Source organism: Diadema antillarum, unplaced genomic scaffold (assembly GCF_040938485.1).
Source record: "Diadema antillarum isolate AM-2024a unplaced genomic scaffold, OU_Dant_1.0 seq00001584_RagTag, whole genome shotgun sequence".
NCBI classification, from domain to species: domain Eukaryota; kingdom Metazoa; phylum Echinodermata; class Echinoidea; order Diadematoida; family Diadematidae; genus Diadema; species Diadema antillarum.
The window spans coordinates 1,041,677-1,067,505 of NW_027272302.1; the positions used below are offsets into that span (position 1 = coordinate 1,041,677).

The 25,829-nt window shown below is 37.5% G+C and overlaps 1 protein-coding gene across 1 annotated transcript; it reads right to left on the reverse strand.

Annotated features, from left to right (window-relative positions):
- Nucleotides 1–115: 115 nt before the first annotated feature.
- LOC139710880 (sterol carrier protein 2-like) lies at nt 116–23,947 on the reverse strand. Its single transcript, XM_071622804.1, has 14 exons — nt 23,763–23,947; nt 22,029–22,220; nt 18,637–18,765; nt 17,024–17,150; nt 13,982–14,045; nt 13,014–13,100; nt 11,867–12,017; nt 9,372–9,519; nt 8,713–8,820; nt 5,804–5,963; nt 4,979–5,063; nt 2,937–3,069; nt 1,202–1,278; nt 116–289 (listed from the first exon to the last, which is right to left on the reverse strand). The coding sequence occupies exons 1-14, from the start codon at nt 23,811–23,813 to the stop codon at nt 194–196; spliced, it is 1,608 nt and encodes a 535-aa protein (XP_071478905.1). The 5' UTR covers nt 23,814–23,947; the 3' UTR covers nt 116–193.
- Between the last annotated feature and the right edge of the window lie 1,882 nt (nt 23,948–25,829).

The window sequence follows — 25,829 nt, forward strand, 5'->3', positions numbered from 1 at the left end:
AATTCCCTTGCAAACAAGAAGAAAAAAAAAAGAGATTCCTTTCCTTCCAATACTGTTTTTCTTATCAAATTTTTTTTTTTAAGTATTCTCTTCATTTCATATTAGGAAAAAGTTAGTGTTTCAAGAGAAAAGACATTTGAAGTGGGACGTCTTGGAATGGTCATGTGGCAGGGAGGTGCGTTGCTGCCACTCTTTATAACTTTGCCTTGGGTGTGGGTGGCTTCAGTTGCTGCAACTTCATGGCAAGGCCCATGTTGCCTGTGATCTTCAACTTGCCAGAGAAGAAGGCCTGAGGGTTCAAACAGAGATCCATGGGAATAGGGAAAGGAGATGGAGAGAGAAGGAAAACAGTTATCATCTTACACAACATATGATTCACAAAGATTTGATGAAAACACTTTTGCAACATTAATCTACAATGTACTAACAAATTATCAGTGAACAGAATTCATACTGAGCTAAATACAGATTAATTATTTTCCCTTGTCTCGCACCCTGTATTTCACACTCTCACAATACAACTAAAACAGAGGTCTGAGTAGAATCAGAGGTCAGATTAAAAGCCATTTATCAGACTTTGATGGGCTAAAGCCATTATGGTTTAAACCCTGACTACAATCCTCCAAGTCGATGCCATAGTCTCTCTAGCTAACAACAATTAACTTCAAATCTGGCGAAACTGGCAAACTCTGCAAGATCAACTAAAGGAGCACAAAAGAGCCCTTAGTTTAAACAATCCCTCTCATTCAGCCTTAGCTGAACACGCCCTTAACACAGGACATAATATTGGATGGAGTGATGCAACAATATTAGCATTTGAAAGAAACTTTTGGCTAAGAAAAGTGAAAGAGTCCATCTGGATAAACAGAATCAAACCCACACTAAATAGGGATTCTTGATACAGCTTTAAGATCGCCAATCTTTGGTCCAATGATCAAGAAACAAGCAGGCAGTGTCAGAGGAACAGTTCCATCACTTTGCCTGAAGAAGTCCACAGGAGTGGACGAAAGCTAGCCAGCAAATCACTACAGGTTGGTAGAAGCCTAAATCTCCTATTGAACTTCAAACCTTTCAACTTGGCACACATTTCTAATGTATTATCTCTACAAAATTATGTAAAAACAAAACAAGACAAGACAACAACAAAAAAATGAAAAGATAACACTGTGGTATCAAAACTTGGCCAAATTTCACCACTCACATTCTGAGGGTTCAGTTTCCCCATCATTAAGTCAACCAGGTCAGCATCCTTCATGGTAAATGTGCAGTCGGCCTTCTCTGTTGATGATATGAGGTAAGTGATAAGAAAAAGAAAACAGAATAAAAGGAGAGCTTCATCCACAGATGAATGCATGTATATGATTATCCTACACAGTAAAAGAACTTTTCTTTTCTTATACACAGTAAAATTTGTGTGTTTGTTTGTTTGTTTGCTTGTTTGTTTGTTTGTGGGGAGGCAGGGGGAAGGAGGAAGTGGGTAGGGCACATTCATTTAGAAGATTTTCACTGGTTTTTTTTTTCATTTTATTTATTTATTTATTTATTTATTTTTTTTTTTGGGGGGGGGGAGGAGAGAAGGGTATATTGAAGTGTGCGAGAAAATACAAACACAACACCTCTTTTGTTGCAAAACAATTAATGAATAACCCCATCCACTCCCCCCCCCCCCCCACATAAAAAAAAAGAAATGTTATGATCCAGGATAAGCCCTGATATAAAGCAGGATCTCAGAACACTGATACAACAAAATCTTATTGACCGATTCTGTGACGCGCTATGTGTATTTTTGGCATGGGCGCAGCCATAGTGGGTGTCTTAGCCGACCCCCCCTTCCCACTCCCCACCCCTCTCCCTAGCGCGCAGAATGAAAACTGCTTTAGCCAATGGGCGTCTCGTACTGAGTGCGCGAATGCTTGCTTAGTGCGCGATCCTTTGTTACAAGTGCGTGATAAACATGTTGCCTGGGGTGGGGGAGAGCAGGGGGGTCAGCTAAGACACCCACTATGGCTGCGCCCAGTGCCATGAAATGTCTGCTGCCCTCAACGAACCCGAATCGGTCAATATAAATAAAGTATCTTTTGCTTCATCGTGAGAATCAAAATTTCCTTGTATTTCATTGTTTTACCCCATTAATATGAAAAATATCGCGATTTACAAAAACCAAACAAAAACAAAATCTTCCCAAAGAGCATACCAAGAGTCAACAGTAAACCTAAAATTCAAAAACCATTCCTGTATTTTCACAATACTACATAATTCAGCAATCCATTTGTTTGAATACAAACACTGCCGGTATAGATGAAGTCACACCGAGCAGCAGACCTATGGTAGTTGACTCGCGCATCACTCCCTTATTGCCTTATCAGTAAAGACGTGGTATCCGCATTAATGAAAATTATCGTGATAAAGAAAATATCTTAACAAAGTTCAGCTCTATCATGAGCTGAGAAGAGAACAGATGTTAAAAAGGGCTCCTCAAGTAGGAGGAGATAGATATGTAAGGCAAAATCCAAATTTAGATTATATTATACTAGCAATGGACACTGAAAAAAAAGTCACACTGTAATCTCATGTCATACTGGGCCCTTTACAAATTGTGTGAGGTGTAATTGAGGAAGTCTTCTCCAAATTGATAATGGAAGACTGAAAAAAAGTTGAAAGTTTGATTACAGACCATTAATCTTGTGCATGTGAAAGATTCTGTATGAAACATTTGAGAAATGTTTCTCCCTCCTGTAACTGCTTCAGCCCCGAGAAAAAGGTCTTAGGAACACTTGTATCACATGATGTGAACTTCTTGGTTAGGTGAAAGGTTCTCTAAGATGACATATCCCCACGTTTGTAAGTGCACAGGATTCAGGAAAAAATTTGCCATAGCACATTCATTAGACAAGCATCATGTCATGGGTACATGAAAAAAATTATGGGGGACATACTTGAAGAATTTTTCTCCACGCTGCCTTTGCCATTCTTGACGTCCACAACCCAGGTACAAGACTTTCCCCCTGGTCCTCCAGACACCTTGAAGCCATACACAGCCTTGATCTTCTTCACCATCTCTGGTCCTTGCTGTCAGAGAAACAGAACACATCATATCTTTAAGAGATGCATATATTTCTCTCTCTTTTGACCCAATCAACCTATCTCTCTATCTATCTATCTATCTATCAACCAATCTACCTCTATATATCTATCTATTTATATCTATATCTATCTATATATCTATCTATCTATCTATCTATCTGCCTATCTATTTATCTACATGTATCTATCTATCTATCTATCTATCTATCTATCTATCTATCTATACAACAGGTACTAGTATCCAAGTTTTGTTGTTATTGTTGTGTTTATTTGTTTATTTTCATATGAGTTTGATGACAGGCACACCATTTGCAATAGTCTTGTAATAGCTCTCACCTTCAATAGCAGTGGGTGGCAATGAAAAGTCACTCATACATTTGAAGCATTATGGAAGTATACTTCACATGCATTTGTATTTTACTAACCCTCCTGCAGCTTTATATTTTCATCAATAGGCGTGGCAGACTGGCAAAAGATCGAGAAGTTTAAGATTGCGAAGTCTTCGCAATCTTTTGCTTTTGTCATCTGGTCACACTGGCAAAAGATCGAGAAGTTTGGCAGGGGTGGCATCGGGGGAAATATCTGTAGTTGGGGTGGGAAGTTTCGTGGGAAGTTTGCAGTCACACTGGCAAAACTTCCAAGATTTTAAAGATCACGATCTTGAACTTCTCGATCTTTTGCCAGTCTGACTGCGCCTAGTGTGAGAGTATCATTTCTGTTTCCCTCAGACAATACCAATGCATACATGCTAATTTGCACTGTTGTCATAATTGAAAGTCAGGGTTCATTATTAGCTGTGGCCCTAGGCCACTAAAAATTTATATCAGGCCACCAAATTTTAAAAAGGGTTATCTTTTGGTGGACTGATCAGGCAACTAAGATTCAAAATGGATTCTTATGTTTCCTTTAATTTTGGGCCAATACATTTCTTTGTCAGGCCACCAAAATTTCAAATTTAAAGATTTTGGTAGCCCCAAACGGGCCACCAGAGAAACATACTAGTGTTTAGCCCTGACAAAGTGCTTGTGAAAGTGTTTTATATATACTAGTACACAGTTTGGTGAGTTATTCCTTTGAAAGAAAATGCTACTATACTGCACTCATGAATCGCTGTGTACTGAAACCCAAGACTGCCAAAAGGAATTTGAAAAATGTAATGACTTCTTGGTCTTTGTTTTACTCACAGAAACACTCTTGAGAATCATGAGGAGCATATTATTATTCTGCTTCAAAGTAATACACATTTACCAATGGTAAGTATTTCTCCATTTTTTTTTCTTACTTTAAAGTCACTATGCAGGAATTTTCCCTTTTATTAGTGTGCAGGTTTGTACATTCTGGGCTATTTAAGTATATCTAGAGAGTACAATAAAATAACAAGACATTCTAATTGATGTGATTCAATAGACACACTGAACACTTGGATGAAAATAAATACTAGTTAACTACCAGGGTACCATGCCTTGTCAAAGCTGATTACTACACTGTACATGCAACAATACCTATAGTCATTCAGCTTATTGCATCTGGTACTAGAGGAATGTAAATTCTACTGAATTCATGCTACAGTGTGTTGTAGGATTACTTGTAAACAATATAAAACATAAAATAATAGGATTTCCTCATCAAAAGTATTGATATGCCCTTTCATTTTTCATCATCATGAAATTTTGTATCTTTGAGACTCCAGGTAATCCTCCATTCAAGACTTGAATCTATGTGATATGAAATGATAGCAAAGTTATTTTATACTGGTTATGTAATACATATGTAACAGATTCAAGAAAAGTAATGTACACATAAATAGATATTCTTCATTCCCCACTTCAGGTTCAGCCCAGCTGCATGCAAAAAGCTTGATATGACTTTTCACTTCCACGACATTAGAACTCACGTCTTTGAGGGCATTCTCAATCTCCCTGAAGACTGCTTCACTCTTGAACTCTTCGGCAGCTGTCAGGTTAGCCTGGAGGTTGTACCTGCATCATAGCAACATGTATTGGAATTCCATTCAGATCTCACAGATTGTGAACGCAGACCCTTGAAAGCTCAAGTACTGATTGACACTTTTGACATAGTCAGAAAATTGGCAACTCCTTAAGAAATGCACCCACTGAACCACATTTAATTCTTTAAAACATTGCCTCCAAGATAGAGTAATTTGTCATGTTTCATACAAAACATGTCCACTTCCCATAAGGAACAATTGTGACCAGCTACAACAAAAGGATCCGAAAGTCAAGGGAGGTCGATTTTCTGAAAATGACATGACATTTTTCCCTCAACCTTCTGCTTTAATTTGATATATAACATGACTCATAAAAGTACCCAGTTGCGGGGATAAATCTTTGGACACGTTTCTGTTCTGTTGAAAGTTGGAAAATCATGGACCAGAAAAATGCTAATTTCTTACCTTTCCTGTGATCATTTAGCTTTGAAATTTGGCAGATGATAGATGATTATGAGACTGCAACATTATGCCAAAAAACTGAAATTTCTTGGTTTTGACCAATTTTGAAGATCTGACTTCAAGCTTGATTTTCTCGGCTCAGCCGTAAGCCACTTTCGGATCCTTTTGTTGTGGCGGGTCACAATTTAACAGTTTCTTGACATTTATTCATTATATCATCAATAAATGCAGATTTGTAATATTGTAATGGCTTTTTGTTTTCTTGTCTTTGTCTTTTCTAAGGGGGGCTTTAAATAATATAGACTGTACCTAGGCTGATTGCGCTGTGGGAAGCCCATCCTGTACAGTGCACAGACCACAGCTCCACCAAGACCAATGTTATGCTGAAGGGCTAGCTTGGCTCCGGGGACCTGTCGCTTGCCTGCCTCACCACGAACCTGCCAACACAGCTCTGCACACTGGGCCAAGCCTGGAAGGTGCAGACACAGACATGAAAAGGCAGATGAAAGCATGGTGAAACAATAATAGACAATAATGTTAAGCACAGTGTTGTGAGAAACATTCAAAAATGCAAAAGACTGAATGGCAGAACTGCTGAATAGCTGGTATTCAGAATCAATGGAACATATCATGCTGCATGCATGGATCCCATCAATGAAAGCTATACCAACAAAGTCCTTGACCCGTTGAGGACGAGTCCCGAGTATACTCGGGCAGGTGTCTATGGGAAATGCGTGTTGTAGCAAAATCAAACCGTCCTCAACGGGTTAAACAAGAATCTGCTGTAGATGGTGGAGGGTGAGACCAAGGTACACTGGCACAGGGTCACAATGCAATCTCTAATGCACATACACTGCAGGAATCTTCAGACTAGGAAAGCGTGCAGTGCATTGCATTAAGATTTTACTATAAGAACAAAAGAAGTTCTTCAGCTGCCAGAAAACATGTCCTTTTCCTAACTAGCAACAGCTACCCACAGTAATGACTATAAATTGGTTCAGACCGTTTTAAAAAAAGATTCATAAAAAGTACAAAACAGGTGTAAGAATTTCAATTTACTCTCATCACCACACAAAAGTTTCCATAGATTTAACGTTACCAAACTTCCTTGTTGAAGAACGGATGTAAGTTGAGAAGAAAAGAGACGAGTAAAGGGCAACAATAACAACAACAACAACAAAAGAAGCTCCTATGCACACATGATTTTATGGTTGAGAGAAGAGCTTGGATTCTTCACACCTTTTGCAATCATTTTGTTGTAGTTGTTGTTGTTGTCAATGACCTGGTAGATTTGGCTCTCATATCACACACACATTGCTATGAGTGTCCAGCCAATATTTCTCATCACAATAGGGTAATTGCCACAAACATTCTTTATCAAGGCAAGTAATTAAAGGCAAGTTTGTGGCTTGAACCTCAAGAAAACAAAATTTTATCTGAAGCATTTACTTGATAACTGCACTGAAAGAGTAAAAAAGGAGCAATCCTCCTCTGATAACAGTCATGAGAATCTTGACTACGATGAGTTTATGAAGACTTCAAACGATAATCTTTGTGATAAAAATTACCATGGCACATAGTCATGATGTAAGGCAACATGCAGCAGAAATTGACATTAGATAAAAGAAAAACAAAACAAGACATAGCGCACTGGCAAGCACACAAAAATTTTGGTTACTTCTCACCTCAGCAAATTCAAACTCACATGTGGTGAATCACAGTCTACAGCTAGTATCGGTTACAGCAGGTGCTACTACATGAACTTAACTTGAGCTTCATTGAGTGGCTCAATATCCAAAACCTTGTCTTAGCAAACAATTGGGAATGACCTTTGATCTTTAGGAAGCTACATGAAGTCCCTCGATAACTGAGGAGATAATCCCTCCGTACCCTAAAGATGCCATGGAATAGGCACTTCGTATCAAAACTGGGCATTGCCTTTTGGACTAGCCTGAAATGGTGCATCACTTTTATACATAATTTGTAAAATATAACTGAGTATTATCAATGTCAGGTGTTGAAATTATTTATTGTTCCTCATACTTTTACATGACAGGATGTTCGGCAGCTGTACATCATTAGACTTGTTAATACACAAAAGGATGAAAATAGCACATCAAATTTTATGTTGCAGCAAACCCCAAAAGTTCTTGTTGGCTGTGTGGACCCTACAAGTGCTTAATCTAATCAAGAACAAAGTGTGTAAACCAACGATAGAGGTTGATTATTAACCATAGATCAATAGTGAAATCTGTGATTGAACACACTCTGGGAGAGGAGTGTGAAGGTAAGTGAGAAAGCATGAAGGGGTAGAATGAGGGTGTGAGAAGGGAGGAGACAAATTGTTTGAGATTAGGGGAAGTCATGAGGGAAGAGGGAGAGTGTCAGGAAAGAGTGAAAGTTGAGGTGTGTGAAAAGAGGTATGCTAGGTGCTAGAGGTGTGGAGCATAGTGCAAGGGGGAGGGTTAAGTTTGCTAGGTTGGAGAATAGATTTTGAGAGCTGTGGAGCAAAAAACGGGGGGGCAAGAAAGTGGGCACGAGAAGAAGAAGAGAGCGAGGGGGTGCAAAAGAGAGAGAGAAAGAGGAATGGTATGGGAATGAAGAGGTGAGAGAGTGGGAAAGGAACACTGTGTTCCACACTGAAAACCTTGGGTGTTTAAAGGAGGAGGAAATGGGTGTTAAACAGCTTTAGGTGAGGGTTCAGGGGGCATCAATACCAGAAAATGAACGTATCAGACCTCCCAACCTTTTTGACTGAAAAATAGGGATGATTTGGCTCAAGAGTGGGAAAGAAAAAATATCAGTGTGTAGTAAAATTTTCATGAAAAACAGGAAACTCTTATTGAAACAAGAACTGGGAAAAGTGAAACTTCAGAGTCTTTCCTTCAAATTCAGAATGTTTGGGAAGGTCTGCAATACAGGTGTGAGAGGGCAGAGTAAGGGTGAAAACTGAGCTCAAGAACTTTGTGGAATCATTATGTCAAAAACAATCCATCCATATCAAACAAGCAGCTCTCTTGGGGTATATGTATTTACTGCATTGATTGACCCAGTGAGGACAAGTCCCGAGTATACTCAGGCAATTGTCTATGGGAAATGTGTGTTGTAGCAAAATCAAACCGTCCTCAATGAGTTAGTCATACAGGAAGTATAGTATAATGTATCTCTGAATGCCATAGACCTCCCTTGAGAATTAACTGATAAAGTCTTAGTCCCACCTGTAGCTCCTAGTGGATGGCCTTTAGAGATTAGACCTCCACTGGGATTCACAACAAACTTTCCTCCGTAAGTGTTATCTCCCCTGTCAATGAAGTTGCCTGCCTCACCTGAAATGAAAAGAAAAATTGAAAGTTTGTCAATAAAGTATGCTGTGCCTGTCAGGCGTAAGCCCATCACAGCATATATTACAGAAACTCCATTGATTGTCCATGAATACATACAAATTTTCTTGATATTTCCTCAGTGCTGCATTAAGATGTGACGTAAATCATGACTTAAGTCTCTGCCCCAATAAAAGAAATAAACAAACAAGTGAATGAAATACCAGCAAATAGATACAATATCTAAACATGGGATTAGGAAAATATCAAAAACACATAAACAGATTGGTTTGGGGTGTCTATCACACAGACACATGAACAACAATTAAAAGCAAACAAAACACATATAAAATGGCAAATGCATTTCTGATCCCACTGCCTATGGGAAACTGGTGGGTTCTACGTAGAGTCTTTGTGAATTTCAGAATAACGAAGGAAACAGTTACATGCATTCATACAGAAAGACTGCCCAATGCAATTAATTTAATCTGAATAGCATCCACTTGTTCCATAACAACTAATGGGTCACCTCATCCAGAAATCCAAACAGTACTCACCGGGAGAACAAAGTCCCAGGGCTTCGTAGGTGATAAGCTCATTGGCAGCAAAGCAGTCATGGAGTTCCACAACATCCACGTTCTCAACCTTGACACCAGTCTTGCCAAAGAGGGCGTCAGCAGCCCTCTTGGTCATGTCGTAGCCAACCTGCAATACGCAAAAGTAAATATCTAGGAGTTGTTTCCTTTTTGCTCTCTTTTGGGGGTCATATTATTTTGACTTGCTTTGAGGGACTTGGAAAACACAGGAAAAGGGGTAGACCTACAGTACTTTACCCACTGAGGACAGGCTGATTTAGCTTTAGCATGCATTTCCCATGATAGACACCTGCATGGGTATACTTGGGGACTAGTCTTCAACAGGTTAACCCATTGAGGATGAGTTCCAAGTATACTTGGGCAGGCATCTACATGGGAAATGCATGTTGTAGCAAAATCAGTCCATCCTCAATGGGTTAAACTATGAAGGAGTTACAAATTTTTCACATTTGTGTAAGCTAAACCACACCATACGATGTATATACTATCATCACCCCTAGTGGTTCGCCCCAGGTGACTAGCTATAGACAGCAAATGGAATCAACCAGGCAAATTGTGCCATATGCTTGAATAAATGAATGAATAAATACACAATTTTCACATTGTTTAGAAAAAAAAAATCAAGTCCCGGCTGGCATGGGTTTTTTTTGTAACTGAACACATAAAAGGCTTTAATTCAAATATTTCTCAAGGATTGTCACCTACACAAGCAAACCCCCATACATGAAAGTGTAATGATTTAATAATCTAAGTCAGTAGCTCTCAAATATATTTAATCAATCTATATACTCATTGATGGGCGTTAGTAACTCTACACTGAAGTTCAGTCTCATGATGATCTGCATTAATTTGTACAAAAACATTGCAGGTAAGGGATTGATGGGGGGGGGGGGGGGGGAGGGAGTGGAGAAGAAAGTCTTGATGAATCAAAAAATAGAGCACAGCTACATTTGTATTACTTCAGCTGGTGTCTTTCATATAGTCAACCCTGTCTATAGCAGCCACCCAAGGGAGACGAAAAAAGTGGCTGTTATAGACAGGTGGCCGTTATAGACAGGTTATCCAACTTTGTGTGCATTGCCTACATGTACATGTATCAGCGTTGTATACATCTATAAGTACGGGACACTTACATGTACATATATGTGTGTACGTATGCACATGTGTGTTTCACGTATTGAACAATGCCAGTGTTCTTGAAATAATTATTGTTGCACAGTAGCATGTGTACAGTCATAAAGAAAGCTTTATACTGAATGAGCAATGAATGCAGCGGTTGCAATCACTGAACGTTGCCCATGAATGACTGGCACGGCTACTACGCAAAGAAGCAGAAAAACACGCTGAATTATCAGCTCTGTGGCCGCTATAGACAGGTTAAAATCTACTGCAGGAAACAAAATTTGTGGCAGCTGGCCGTGTTCGACAGGTGGCCGCTATACACAGGGTCTTTAACCCTAACTAGGCCGGGCTATTTAGGTAGTTGATAGAGCCGGGGGGGGGGCCTCCCAGGCCCCCCCTCCAGATCTCGGCCGTCGACCGCGCGATCGCGACGAAAATTGGCACACACATTGCCTATGATGTAATCTAAAATACCTCGAAGTTAATTTTTCAAAAAATTATCATTTATGCTAAATTATGCTAATTTATGCATAATGATGCATGAAATCAGACAATCTGATATAAATCACAAAATAAAGCTCAAAACAGGCACGTTTTTTTGTGTAAATATTCTTTTTAGTGTCCTTAGCAAATGTAATAAAAAAAGATTGTGATATCAGAAAAAAATTCTTAAGTATTTTATTGTTTTTGAATTTCTTATGTATTTCTTTGTTTTTTCGACTTTATGTTTTCCATTGTTTTTTCGATGAAATTTGTCCGCGACATCGCTCCGAACAAGAAAATATGTTATTCATTGATTCTAATCAATAAAACACCAAAATAATCATGCTTTTATGAAATTTGCCTGTAAGCACAGTTAGCATTCAAATTGTACACGAATTCACGTTTTTGAGCAATTTTTGGTCTGACATGCATGTACATATTTATGCGTAACTTCAGAACCACGCACCCGGGCGTCGCAAATTTGGTGTCAAAAGATGCGGGAGACTCCAAAGAAAAAAGTCACGAAACATCGCGGCGATAGCTTTTTGCAATTGCGATACATCGCGCGGAACGTCGAGGGGGGGGGCCTCGGAGGCCCCCCCCGGCCTAGTTAGCGTTAACAGGGCTTTTCTCTCGGGGGGATTTTTCAGTGGCCGCTATAGACAGGTGGCCGCTAAGGCAGGTTTTATTGTTTTCATTCGTACATATTATATTTTGTTTTATACTTGTACTACTTACAAATTGGTACATTTGTCAAATGTATACTTTGCATTATGAATGACCTTTTTGCTACATGGAAATAAAGTATGGTCGAAAAGTTAGAGGAATTTCAATAATCAAGCTGCATGTACCAGCTTCATGGAGCTCTTCTCATCAAAGGTGTTGGGCTTGTCGGTCATCATCGACATGCCGACGATCTCCACTGCCCTGCTCTGCAAACCGTGCCGGATGACAAAGTCTTCGTTGCACAGGATGGCTGCTGCTGACCCATCAGATGTGGGGCTAATGGTGAGCAGTCATGGTGGTAAGATGACCAGTTGTGCATTGAAAGGGAAAGAAATGGTAAGCATTCATTAAAACATATTTGTAAACTGAACATGCAGCTTTTAAATCAAACAACAGAATGAATACTGTAAAACAAGGAATGTTAGCGTGCATTTTAATTTCGTGAATTTCGAGAGCGCCAAGATTTGCGAAATTAAAATGCACACGAAAGTTCTTGTCTACACTATATACATCGAATGCCAGTAGCAGCTCGCAAAAATTTCATGCCGCATAAAAGGCCGTCAGCTTCAATTCGCAAAAAATTCGTGCCGCGAATATATCATGTTTTACAGTACACAAGTACATTTACATCGCAGCGATCACCAAAGTACTGGCAATAGATAAATATTTTTAAAAATCACCTTTGTTTCACACAAGTTCAATCATATTCTTGAATTACACTGTACACTGTATGCTAGACTGTATGCCAAAATGTTCCATTTTACTCTACACTGACAACAAATATTCAAGGACACTTTCTGTTTATCCTCAAATCTTATCCTCCCCCCCCCCTTCCCTTTTCCTTTGACAGACTGTAAACACATGCCCTACAAGTCTCAAAATGAATTACATGGGAGGCTTCAAAACCTACATTTACGCAAACTGATGACAATTTGTAATGGCTCTGCACAGAATAAGTGGCAGAAGTTTGCTTGAATGACACATACATGAATAGTCCTTAAATGTTGAAATTGTAGTGGTGGGTTCAAAAAATCAAATTCATGTCCTCCATTTCTACTATAAAAGAGGAAACTTTTGCATGATTTATTTCATGTTGAGCCAATTACAGTGACCTATAAGTGCTTTATAATACCTACTAATCCATGGGAAAGTGTATTTCAACACAGTTTATATTGCAAAAATATTTGCTTGTTCATATCATGCTAGTTAAGTAGAGTGCGGAATTGGTGAAAAGTACCACACTGCTGAATATTTCATGTTCACAGGATTTACCAACACTGGAGCTTGGTCAAAGGATCATAGATTTGGGGAGAATTCAGGATTTCATCCATGCTGTACTCTTTCTGGAATTGGGAGTTCCTGAGATTATAGAAGAAAAAGAGAGACAAGCGACATTATTACAATATTGGCCTTGCGATGTTGAGACTGTCAGCAAACAGTACACATACAGTAGTTAAACATGCATCATCACTTGGCAATATGTATAAGCTTAAACTCGTTTGGTATGTGTCAAATATAAAACCCATTTCCTGAAACTTTGGTTGCGTAACTTTAGTAAGTGATCACAACATAACAAAAAAGACAAGGTAAGCTTTCCCAGCTATCCGGTTGTCATAGTTCCGTCTTAAAGCATGCTTTGTTGCATAATGCAATTCCATCTGGACTAGCATTGTGAAATGTAATATTACAGCAAAATCCATATGATCTTGTAGACATTTTGTTGGACAAAGAAGCAATATAGCAAATACCACTTTAATTCAATTCAATTTAATTCAATTCTGAGGTAATATTGTGTGATATTAGGTAATATATTGTGCAACATTGTCTGGCATAGCAAATTTGTTGTCAGAAAATTAGTCAGCCTCTAGTTTTAATATACAGCAAAAACGAATTAATACCACCATTCCACAGAATTTATTACCCCAAATTGTACGTGAAACACTATAACTTCACTCGTCAGTCAACATCTGGTCTGCTCACTGGATGTATACAGAAGGACAGACAATACAATTTCCTCCCATAATTCTCCTTTCCCATCAGTTTTCATTTGTCAATATGATGAATAACTATGATGGGAAGATTGAGACTTTTTGTCAGTTTTCTAAATACCAGACGAACATTGTTGTTTTTTATCTTTTTCTTTAGGCTGAATCAAACAAGCACACTTTAAATTGGTTAGGGCTCTCTGATGCACATATTGTATATGGTCATGGCTGTTTTGAAGAGCAGAATCAACTTACGGGTTGTTGGTTGAGTGCTTATGATTCTTGTACGCAATCTTGGCAAAGTGCTCTGGCTTGGTTCCTATTCAATGAGATAAAGAAATCAAGAAATCAAGAAAAATGTTCACACAAGTCAAAGACAGGTTGTAGGGATTTCCGTGTTTTTTCTAAACAAAAAAGTTATATGTCTCTGAATATCTCTATACTGGGGAAGGAAGATTGCATATCAACTTGGAACTAGGACAGAATAACATACACCTTGTATCCAAGACTATAAGCTCTTTGGTGGCTCTATCATGAAATATTTGAATATATTCATGGAAATCTGAATCTTTATAGTTTGGCCATAAAAGAAATAAGGTTGTGAATCTGATACAAACTGACCAGACACTCGAATTCCTGCTACTAAAACATGGTTCTAAGGATTAGTGTCTGGATCACATACTGTAAAAGTGAATATTTTCGCGTGACTAATTTTTCACACTTGGCCCAGTAAGAAGACTTTCACGTGTTTTTAATTCCGCAGAATCAAGAAATCACGCACAGGAACATATGGCAAGCAAAAATATTTGCTTCCTTTTATTTTCGCGCTAGTTTTTGGTTGCGCGAAATGCGCGAAAATTACAACACCGCAAAAATTTCCACTTTTACAGTATCACATGCCTTGTAAGAACATAATCAAAAGTAACTAGAAAACGTATCATGCATCAGAGGGACAGTGAATGAGGATGCAACCGAAATGTTCGTTTAGAACACGAGAAATAAAATGACAAGACGTTCACATTTTATGTGTTCATGTCGGAATCTTCCACATGATAGAATTGTTTACAGACAAGAATGTCTTAGATGGAGACATGCAGTAATTTAAAAAAAAAAAGAGAGAAAAAAAAAGATTAGAATCACAGGCATGTGTATTTCAGAATACTAGCTTGTGTCAACTGGTACTTATTCCTAATCAACAAAACTAGGCAGATCCTATGTACATTAAATGTGGTGTGTCTATGTTGGCCTTTGATTGAGGTCAGGCAACTTATGTCTGTTGTCTGTTTTCATCCACAATGCCCAGACTTGGTTCTATTTTGAAAGCTATTGTATGGATTGTTTTACCACTCTTATCTAGCAGTGATATTCAAGGTTGAGGAGTGGAAGCATAAATCTTCTAGCTGCAATCTATGGTCAGCATTTAATTTAGTAAGAGTAACAAATGAAAGAGGTTTAAAAACAAAGCATAACAACAGCCTATGTTTCAAATTTACATGTATACTTTGTATACTACTTGGTGATGATCACCACACAATAACAATCTTTGAAACCCATCCACTGGATTGTAAACACGTAGTTATCTTGGATATCTTTGATACGGCATATATTTCAGTACACCTTATCCATCTGTACATGCACTTTGACCACTTAGAGTGCACAAGATACGCAGGCACGTGATACTTGACCTTTCAAGTACAAGCATGTAGGTAATAAAGTCAACACAGCATGATAGACGCTAAAGAATTGCATAAAACAATTACGGGTACTTTTTTCTCACTTGTGTACAGTTTATTAAGTTTGCCTGCCAATATACAATGTTGTGTCATGTAGAAACATAACGAAGATGTCATGGCCCATTAACACCCCACACTCTGTTTTGCACTTTGACTGTTTTAATTTTACACAAACGTATTATGTATTCACTCCGGGATGAAAAGCAGCAGAGCGGATTAAATGCCTGAAGTGCTAAAAAGACTTGTCATATGTAAATCTACAGCTTTGCAAGCCTGCTATTCAATGCCAAGCTGGCACTAGTTTGAACCTTCAGTGGTATATGATATGTATAAAATAAAGTGTGATGAGTTTCATCTGTGCAATATGTATTGGTTAACACATTTGGCAAATACAAGTTTACAACAAACTATTAAACAAACAGACAAACAAAGAGAAACGAGAGGTTGATTAAAAAGTCTGGGCAAGAGGATTTGAATTAATGCACTGGTACGGAGGCAAAGATAAAAGCACAATATACCAGGACATTTGGACACAGTCATGCCAAACAGCCATGACTCTTTGTGCACATCTAAGTGCTAAACTGACACCTTGATAAATACATTTTACTGGTACGCCATGCAATCACTGTAATGACAGGTAAAGACCAATGGTAAAAAAAGGAACATGTTGGTCTGTTGACTGCGAGGTGTTAAACTTATTATTGTAACAGTGTGTCCTCATGGTCTGGGTCTGATCACATCTTATGTTCTCAACATCACATTTCCTCCATTACTTTTTTTTTTCAAAATGTTATAAATCAAGCCAGTTGCAATTGGGTTCTAGTCAAACTAATGGGCTAATCATTCACCTTTTGACATGATGACATCCCATACAGGAAGAGCAATGGTTTCGTGAGCAAAGTGCATTATAGGAAGCATGGATAAGCCCCTTTTGACACTTTAAGCCAAACTAAATCTTTTTTTTTTTTTTTGAGTTGTTTCATTTTGGAAGAAATTAGAAATAAAATCCCTTAATACCTAAATCACATTTCTTTTTAGTTCTGTTTCATTTTAGGAGATATTAGAAATAAAATCCTTTAATAGCCAAACTAAATCACATTTTTTGTTTGAGTTCTGTTCCATTTTAGAAGAAATTAGAAATAAAATTCCTGCAGTTTGCAGAAGAGATGATAGGAAAAGAGAGGGGAAGAGGTGTAAAGTTACATTGACCCAACCAAATATCCCCATTGTTCCAGGTACTTTCAATGTACTATTATTTTTTTTTTATTGCACATAACATATTTTGTGTTTTTCTTTTACAAACCTTGCCAATAAAGTCCTCTATTCAGCATCCTATTTCATAGTTTATCTAATGCTTACAAACCCAAATCACAATTTAGCTTACAAGCTTAGGAAAAATGTGTATCAATCATCTTCTTTTTTTTCGTCACTCTATCGCCAACAGACAGAGGAGTGAGAAGAACAGAAAAACACACATGCAGAGACACAGGGGGAGAGAGCGAGACTGATAGAGAACAAGACAGGGAATATATGTTGCATCATGTTGGGGAGAGTATGTTCATACCATATTTCTCCATGTGCTCCCTCCCTGCATTCCCAAACATCTGGGCTGTCAATGGGGACGCTGTGATCTCGTGGGTCTCCGACATCACTTCAATAAATTTCTCCATGGGGTTGGAGCGATCCGTGTACTGTTCACAAGAAATGATGAAATAATCATACTCTTAACCTGTTGAGGACGGTTTGATTTTGCTACAACACGCATTTCCCATAGACACTTGCCCAAGTAAACTTGGGACTCGTCCTCAACGGGTTAAACCACGCTTTAAAAAACCCTCCCCCTCCCCTCGCCAAAAGAAAGAAAGAAAGAAATATATGGTATCAACACACAAACAATGGTGCGATGTAAGAGGAGTGGAGGTTGACCCAGAACAAGACTGCATGATCTGCTGATATGAATACATGATAAAAAACTTGTAAACTTTAACAATCTACATCTGGAGGGGTACTTTTGTGTGCATGTCATGATGTGTATACGTATGTGTGCATGTCTGCGCGAGTACGCGGGTGTATGTGGTATGTGATTGGGAAGAGAGTTTCAGCAACAAATGACAAAATCAGGCAGACAAAAACTTGTTTTAAAAATCCACCTGTTGTATATTTACAGATTTCTTGGGGCCAGTATTGGATGTACGCATTTACAGTATTCATTTACATTGGCTGGTTACCCCTACAGGTAGTAGCTCCAAAAAAAGAAATTCTTCACAACTGTTATTTTATGATTTCACTGTTAAAGAAGGAGACAATTTGCAGGAGAAATTTTTTTTTTTTCACTTTTGAATAATTATCATTCCACAATTCTTCATGAACTTCATTTACAGGTAGTTCACTTATCATGGTGCATTATGCCTTTGATTTCTGATGGTAACAATGTTAAATTGGGAGGCATTCATGCAAGGCACTTACACACATGAAGGAAATATTAATAATGAGAATCCCATTGCAAGCATGCCTGTCATATCAATCATCCAGAGAGCCGTCATCAGCAAAACACATTACTTATATTGTATGCACAGGAAGTACAGTACAACAATGCTTGTAAATCCAGTAGAACATCACTGATGCGCTGAAGTTTGAAATATACACAATACATATCATTTCAATTGTCTCATATATTCATATGCCAAATTACACAATGTTGAAAATGCTTTGTAGTCAATATATCAACTGCATAAAATAATTATATAAAGATACCAAATAATGGTTCTGCAATAACACACTTTGATGGGAGAGGATTATATTTGAAGATAAGCAGTAAAACAAAACCATTCCATCAATGAAAATAAAAACTAATTGACTAAACTGCTACAAAAAAAAAACACACACACACAAGAACATGGCATTTAAATTTGCAATACAACATAAAAACACATGATAATTACTGTAAAAACCACAAACATTCGCAGCACCAAACTTTGGGGAATAATTGGAGCCAATGGTCTTTTTCACTGCATGAAAGTTTATGAGAATTGCTGCTGGCATTTAATACATTGTGTAGACAAGAGATTTTGCATGCATTTTACTTTTCCAAATCTTGGCTCCTCACGAAATTTGAACAAGTTTCATGCACGCCAAAATTTGTGGTTTTACAGTAGAGGAAGAAGTAAACATGCTTACAGTGGATGAGAGAGATCCTCGCTGCATCTTTTCAAACCCAAGGGCAAGCACACAGTTGGCTCTTCCACCTTCTATCAGCTGCTTGGCTAGGAAGAGCGCTGTAGATCCAGTAGCACAGGCATTATTCACCTATGACAATAGAAAGGGGCAACCTAATATACATACAATGTAGCTCTTTATTTCATCTATTTTGTCTGCATCAAAGAGTTAAGGCACTGCCACATATAACTAAGTTGCAACTATCTGGTTTTCATTTGTATCATAAGCCTTCAAAATCTCAATGCTTTTTCTTGAAGTTTCAGTGAAATCCTAAGTTACATCAAATTTAGTTTGGGAATAAATAGTTGAATATCAATTGATTTATGATTGATTTTTTTTCCCCCCATAACAACCTGTTGAAGTAGATCTTTTGAACATTATGAACATACTGGTAAGTCGGTAACTCTGACATTCTTTTTTATACCAATGTTATGACAGTGAGATTTCTTTTGAATGATGAAGAACATAGCTTTTCTCTATTTAGCCTTCCGAATTTACAAAAATTTAACCCGTTGAAGATGGACTGATTTTGCTACAACAGTGAACACGTATTTTCCCTAGACACCTGCGCGAGTATACTCGGGACTCGCTCTCAATGGGTTAAGATGTAGATGCTACTCACAATAATCTGCAAAATTGTATGTTCTGACTGACTGCAAGTGTAGTAGCGGTCTATACAATGATAATGAATCTATTCCCAGAATTTCATTGCATACTTTCATTCTAGGCCTCAGTCATAAGTCATGCCACTTAGAGGATAAATATCTGATGGGCAAGTCCAAGATAATGCGCGCGTTACGTATGGGACATTCAGAGACTTTTATGACCTGAAAAATAGTGTTAATGGCCTTTGATCATATTGAACTTCATCATGGTGATTGATATCTAGGAGAAGTATAAACATGTAAAAAATTGAGAAAAATGACCTTGACAATTATATTCTAGAAGATAAAATATGTGCCGTTACGTATGGGACCAGAAAACTTTTGTTTTTTTGAACATTTTTTTCAACCTCAAAACTCTCTGAAAGTATTTCATTCTACAACTTGTAACTCACTATGATGAAAGTCACAACACTCAAGATTATCACAGCTAAGTTTCATGTCATTAGGCAAAAAGTTCTAATTACAGGTTCTAATTAAAGACAGACATGACGTGTTACGTATGGGACAGTTACGTATGGGACAGTTTGTCCCCCATTCATTTAGTGTGTGAAGAACCATGTTTATGGGTATTTTGCATAATTATTGTAGTAAAATCAGTTGAAACTACTCAAATACTGATCCAGATTGTCAAGGAAACATTATTCCCCAAATATTCACCATCATAATCATATTCAATCATATTTTCATATTTTCATGACCAACCTGAGTATGCATGCCCTTTGTCCCCCATTCGTTTAGTGTGTGGAGAACCAAGTTTATATGGGTATTTTGCAAAATAATTTTACAAAATACCCATAAACAAGTTTTTGCATAATCATTGAGGTAGAATCAGTTGAAATTACTCAAATGCTGTTCCAGATTGACAAGGGAACAATATTCCCCATATATTTACCATCATAATCATATTTAATCATATTCTATATTTTTTTTATGACCAACCTGAGTATGTATGCCCTATTTTTATCAGGATAGTTACTACTGAAAAATTGAATAGTTTAAAGTGTTTACTTCCATTGATGAAGGGCAGTTTGCCATTTAGTTTCAATAAAAAATGACTTGACACAAGAAATAATAATTTTAATAAATAAGCAATACCAGCTGCGTGGAACCCCAGCGATCAAGTAGATATATGATGTCTGTCTAGCAGTCAGGTCATTGATTTGAGTCACACCTCAGTATGTATACCCATGAATTTTGTTGTGTGTACTATTGAAACTGAATAAGGGCAATTTGTGTATCACTTGCAATAAAAAGGAATCATTTTACTTTATATATTTTTTTTTGTATATATCACAATCATTTCAAATTGGATCTCCGTCACATAAACTTTGAATTCCTCCAGTCTTAGGATTGTATGCTCTTTAGTAATTCATATAATTGGTTTCCAATCATCTCATTAAATGTTGAAAACTGAATCCCCATTTCTACAAAAACTATACCATCCCTTTAATGCTGATATTTCATTTTGTATTTTGCCATTTTCCCCTCCCCCTTTCTGAAAATTGTTCAGTCAAGTGCATGCATTGTTTCAAGTGTCTAAAATTCATAAAGTAGATACAATATTGGGATGCTTTCTTCAGGATGATTTACCATTTGTGTACTGAGAGCCCTTCCCAGCTAGCTACATGCATTCACATGCAATATGTATGAGGATGTCCCATACGTAACGCATTTGTCCCATACGTAACATTATTTCAATGCCTAATAGAATATATTTCTTTTACTGTTTTTTCTTTTTTCTTTGGTATTTAATTTCTCTAAACAATAAATTAGAACTTTCCAAAAGGGCATTAAAATATCCTTAGCAATTTTAGAAAAAACCTAAAAAAAAGACCTCAATTTGTTACGTATGGGACATCTCATGATAGGACACGAGCTAATTTGCATAATCATTTGCATAATCCCTAAATTTTTATACCAAGTTAAACTATTTGATGAACTTCTTATGTCCACATATTAATCAAATATAATTTGCTTTCCTTTGAATTAATATGAATTTTTATAAATGTCCCATACGTAACGCTGTGTTTCACATTTATGCAAATGAAGCCCTTGAAATTTGCATAAACTTACGTAATATCATATTTTCCTCCATGGAAATCAAAACTTCAACTCATAAGCTTCAAAATGATACCAAACATGTCAATATTGAGCAAAGATGAAATTTTGCCTTCTGAGGGGACCTTATCTTGGACTTGCCCTGATATGTTTTGTTATAAATATCTTTTTCACACAATCGCCATAATACTGTCATCACAATACTCAGTGTCTATTTGAACAATGATTTTCACAGATTTTTTAATGATCACACATCCAGCAAATGCGACATTTAGTGCGACCTGAATCAAAGGGACTAAAGCATAAGATTTTGGATTTTCTCACCTTAGCATGAATAATTGTCATGTAGTATTAAAATTTATGAAATTCTTCCGTCAAGTTGTTTTTAATTGCAACTAATTGACAAATTGCCCCACATCGACACAATGTCTTGTAGTAATTGTAAACAAATTAGCCACATGTGAAGAGCTCAGTACATACCATTCACACAAAGATGACCAACAGAGAAACCTAGTGCTCAGTAAACTCTTTACTATAATGTACAAAGGGCAGAAAGCACATCAGTTTTGAAATGGCCACTCATGGAAAAGTACTATATATGAGCACAATTGAAGGAGCTGAATCACTCACATTGTAGATGGGTATACCAGTCATACCCAGCTCGTAGATTGCCCTCTGGCCAGAGGTGGTGTCTCCATACACGTAGCCACACACGGCTTGTTCCACTGCACCAAAGGAGAGCCCAGCATCTTTCAGCGCTGCATTCCCAGCCTGTGTGGCAAGCTCGTAGTAGTCCCCGTCTGCCTTACCTGGCTTGAAGAACTGTTACAATACAATATTCACCCTGGATTTTAGCACATGGATCAGCAACACTCTTGAATGCTAGGTAGTCTATATAGCCATCATAAAATAAACGGTTCGTTGTGACAATGTACATACTTCAAGTAAATTAGAGACCTATTAGATTTACCTAGCATATTTAAAGGACAAGTCCACCTTCATAGACATGTGGATTGAGTAAATGCAGCAATATTAGTAGAACACATCAGTGAGAGTTTGAGGAAAATCAGACAATCCATTCAAAAGTTTTTTTGAAGTTTCTGCTCAGTCACTGCTGGATGAGAAGACTACTAACAGCTTGTGATATCACATGTGTACAACTGTACAACATAAAGAAAATATAAAGAAAATTTGACATATTTTCACTTTTTTCGCATAATAACAGAACGCTTGACTTGCCTCCTAAAGAAAGCAGGTTGAATGATATACCCTTAACATACAATGTACTTCAGTTTCAAGTCAAGGAAATGTGCGCTTTTTTGGAAAAAAAAATTGTATAATTCTCTTTAGACTTCTATATTTCCTACTTATATTGTTGTAAGCATGTCACTATACTTGGGTTGTAGTAGTCTTCTCATCCAGGAGCGACTGTGCAGGTAAAATGCATTACTTTTGAACAGATTGCTCAATTTTCCGCAAACTTTCACTGATGTGTTCTACTAATATTGATGCATTCACTCAATCCAAGATGTACAATGTATATGAAGGTGGACTTGTCCTTTAAGATGTCTCAAAATTATGATCTGATGGGAGTTTTCCACTGCAGATCTGCAAAATGGCTATCAGATAGGGTAGAAGTTTTGTATAAACAACAGCATTGTATTGTATAGAAGTCTTGCTATGATAATGTTTATGATTGCCTCATCATCATCAAATCATATTACAACATCACAACAATGACTAGAACTAGATTTAAATTACTGGTAGGGTAGATTTACTGGTACTGGTTAGATGGCCGATGGCCGGTACGGCTGTCTTTTGATCCAAAAAGTAAGAAATCAATGTCTGCATTTCCAATGGTCTAAACAATACAAATAACAATTAAATTTTTACAGAAATTGTGGATCATGTTCTCGCCATTCGCGTTGCTGTTAGATCTAACATTAGTGTTAGTGTGACCTTTTCTTCCATTCTTGTTAGAAATACAAATCTGTTACTCTATGATAGAGTTTATACCGCGTTACGCGATACCGGTACGAACTCTATGGACTAAGTGCGACGGTATTACTCTCGCTAGGGTGGAATCCAGGGTAAGGTATCACTTATTTAAGGAACTCCTGCAAATTATGTTGTACGTTTGTAGCTATTGTCTAACGTTACACAGAACCCCTCGCCCTCCCTATCCATCATCATTGTTTAGCCTTTAGGCCTTGAGGTGGACGTGGGTTAGAGTAAAAACATTTTACCAACACATATTTGAACAGGTTGGACTAACGTTAGTGTCTACACCATTTTGCTGCTCGCATCTAAAACCAATCTAGTCTAGAACTACGTCTAGGCCTACATGCAAAGATAAGTTTTCACCTTGGTCATACCAACACCGACAACAAAAACTCGCTGAAGATCAGACGCCATTGTAGAGCTGAGTCTGGTCGGTAGTATGAAGGAGAAAAGGCACGGATTTCTGGTATACCAAAATGTGGAGGATAACCGGCGAGCGGAGCACCTGCTGGACGTCCTGGCTGGAAGGGTGGCGACAGACAAGTGGACACCGGTCGGTAGCGATCGCCGAATCCCACCACCCCGACGTGTAACACAGCGAACCCACGATAGATACATCGATACTATGATACTATCGGCAGAAGATCCTAATTAATTATCAAACTATTTTGAGAGGACTGTCAATGCCAATTATGATGCGTTTGGTTGATGTTGTAAGATCACTTTTTTTTTTCACATGACTCCTCATTTAATGCTGAATTGTGTGTACACATACATAGCTCTTTATTGGGTACTGTCAGTAACAGGTGTATGGTGGAACACCCCATTCTCGATTTCCGAGTACATCGCATGTTCATGTACTTATTGTACTCAAGAGTCTAGCTCTTTTGCTTTTGTTTATCAAACAGGGTGGAATGGGCGGGGTCGCGGCCGGGGGCAGAGCATGATCGATGTTCGAATACAAACTGTTCAGCAATAACACGTGGGATATTTAGACTCACTAATCTTTCATAAATACCGGTACAGTGTACTACGTCTGCTACAAGTAATACTTGTTAGCAACACAGTTGTGTCAGATAGTTGCGTTCAATAAATTGCCCTTCATCATAATCTTCCCATAAATTCAAAATTGATTATGTTTTGTTTGATTTTCTTGGGGCAGTATGGAGGGTAAACACGGTGACTGCATCTATTCATTTTTTTTTTTTTTTTTTTTTTTTTTTAAAATAGAAAATGGAGTTGAGGACCTGCGTCATCTTTGTATGTTGCGATGTTAATAACGATGTTTGGCAAGTTTGGAAGAAAAATTAAAGGGATAGGTTGAAGGGCCTCATGATAAGGGTTGTTTGTTTGATAGATACTTTATTTTCTGCAAATCAAAATACATAAGTTACATAATCATGAACATGTAGGGAATATACAAAGTAAATTCAACGCAGAGTCGTTTGACTTGCATAAACAACGATATACATAAGTTACATAATCATGAACATATAGGAAATATACAAAGTAACTTTAACACAGAGTCGTTTCACTTGCATAAATAACGATATAAAAGGAAATTAATTATTATTATACAGTATGCATGTCTATGCAGCAGGGATTACAATAACAATTGTAGTTAAGAAGCGATTATGCAGAGGGCCGCCATTATAAGCATTGATTGACAAGATGGCCGGCCCGAGGAAAAGATAGGGAAAAGATAGGGTTGAGTTGGGGCTTCAGGTTTCCAACTTTTTTAGATAATGATCGAAAAACCCCATACGAAGTATGAAAGAACATGTAACTCTAGATGGATTCAAAGTTTATTTGATGAAAACAGGGGCCCGTTGTATAAAACTTACCATTGAATTTCAATGGTAACTACTGTCAAAATTAGGCGTCACAGCCAATCAGCATCAAGGATTATAAAATTTACCACTAATTTGAAGACTTGTCGCTATATAGAAAGGAGCGGTAAATCCAGCGGTAAGGGTTTTATGCAACAGGGCCCTGGTTTTGAAATGACTGAGATATCCCAGGGATCTCAAGAAAAGGTAGAAGCCCACCTTTAAATAGGACCACTTTGTTTTAATTTGTTTTTGGATAGCAGCCTTTTAAAAATGTGTTTTTTCTCAGAATTGTAGGCCTATGCTCTCAAACATTTCAATTCACTGAATTCAATTCAATTTATTTTCATATTTCTCAATGAAGGAATGTACATCAAATATGATAAAATGAAGTGGATCATAATATCCGGCTTGGATGCACAGTAAATTAATGTAAACATAATATAAAACAAAGCGGTCAATCTTCGTAGATTTGGCTCTATGGATAACGCTAAAGAAATACGAACCTACTTAAAAGCGAGTTTGTTAAGTGTAGTGTAGAAAACACATATTTCATATGTGTTTTCTCAATATCTCACAAAAAAAAACGGTTAAAAGCTCA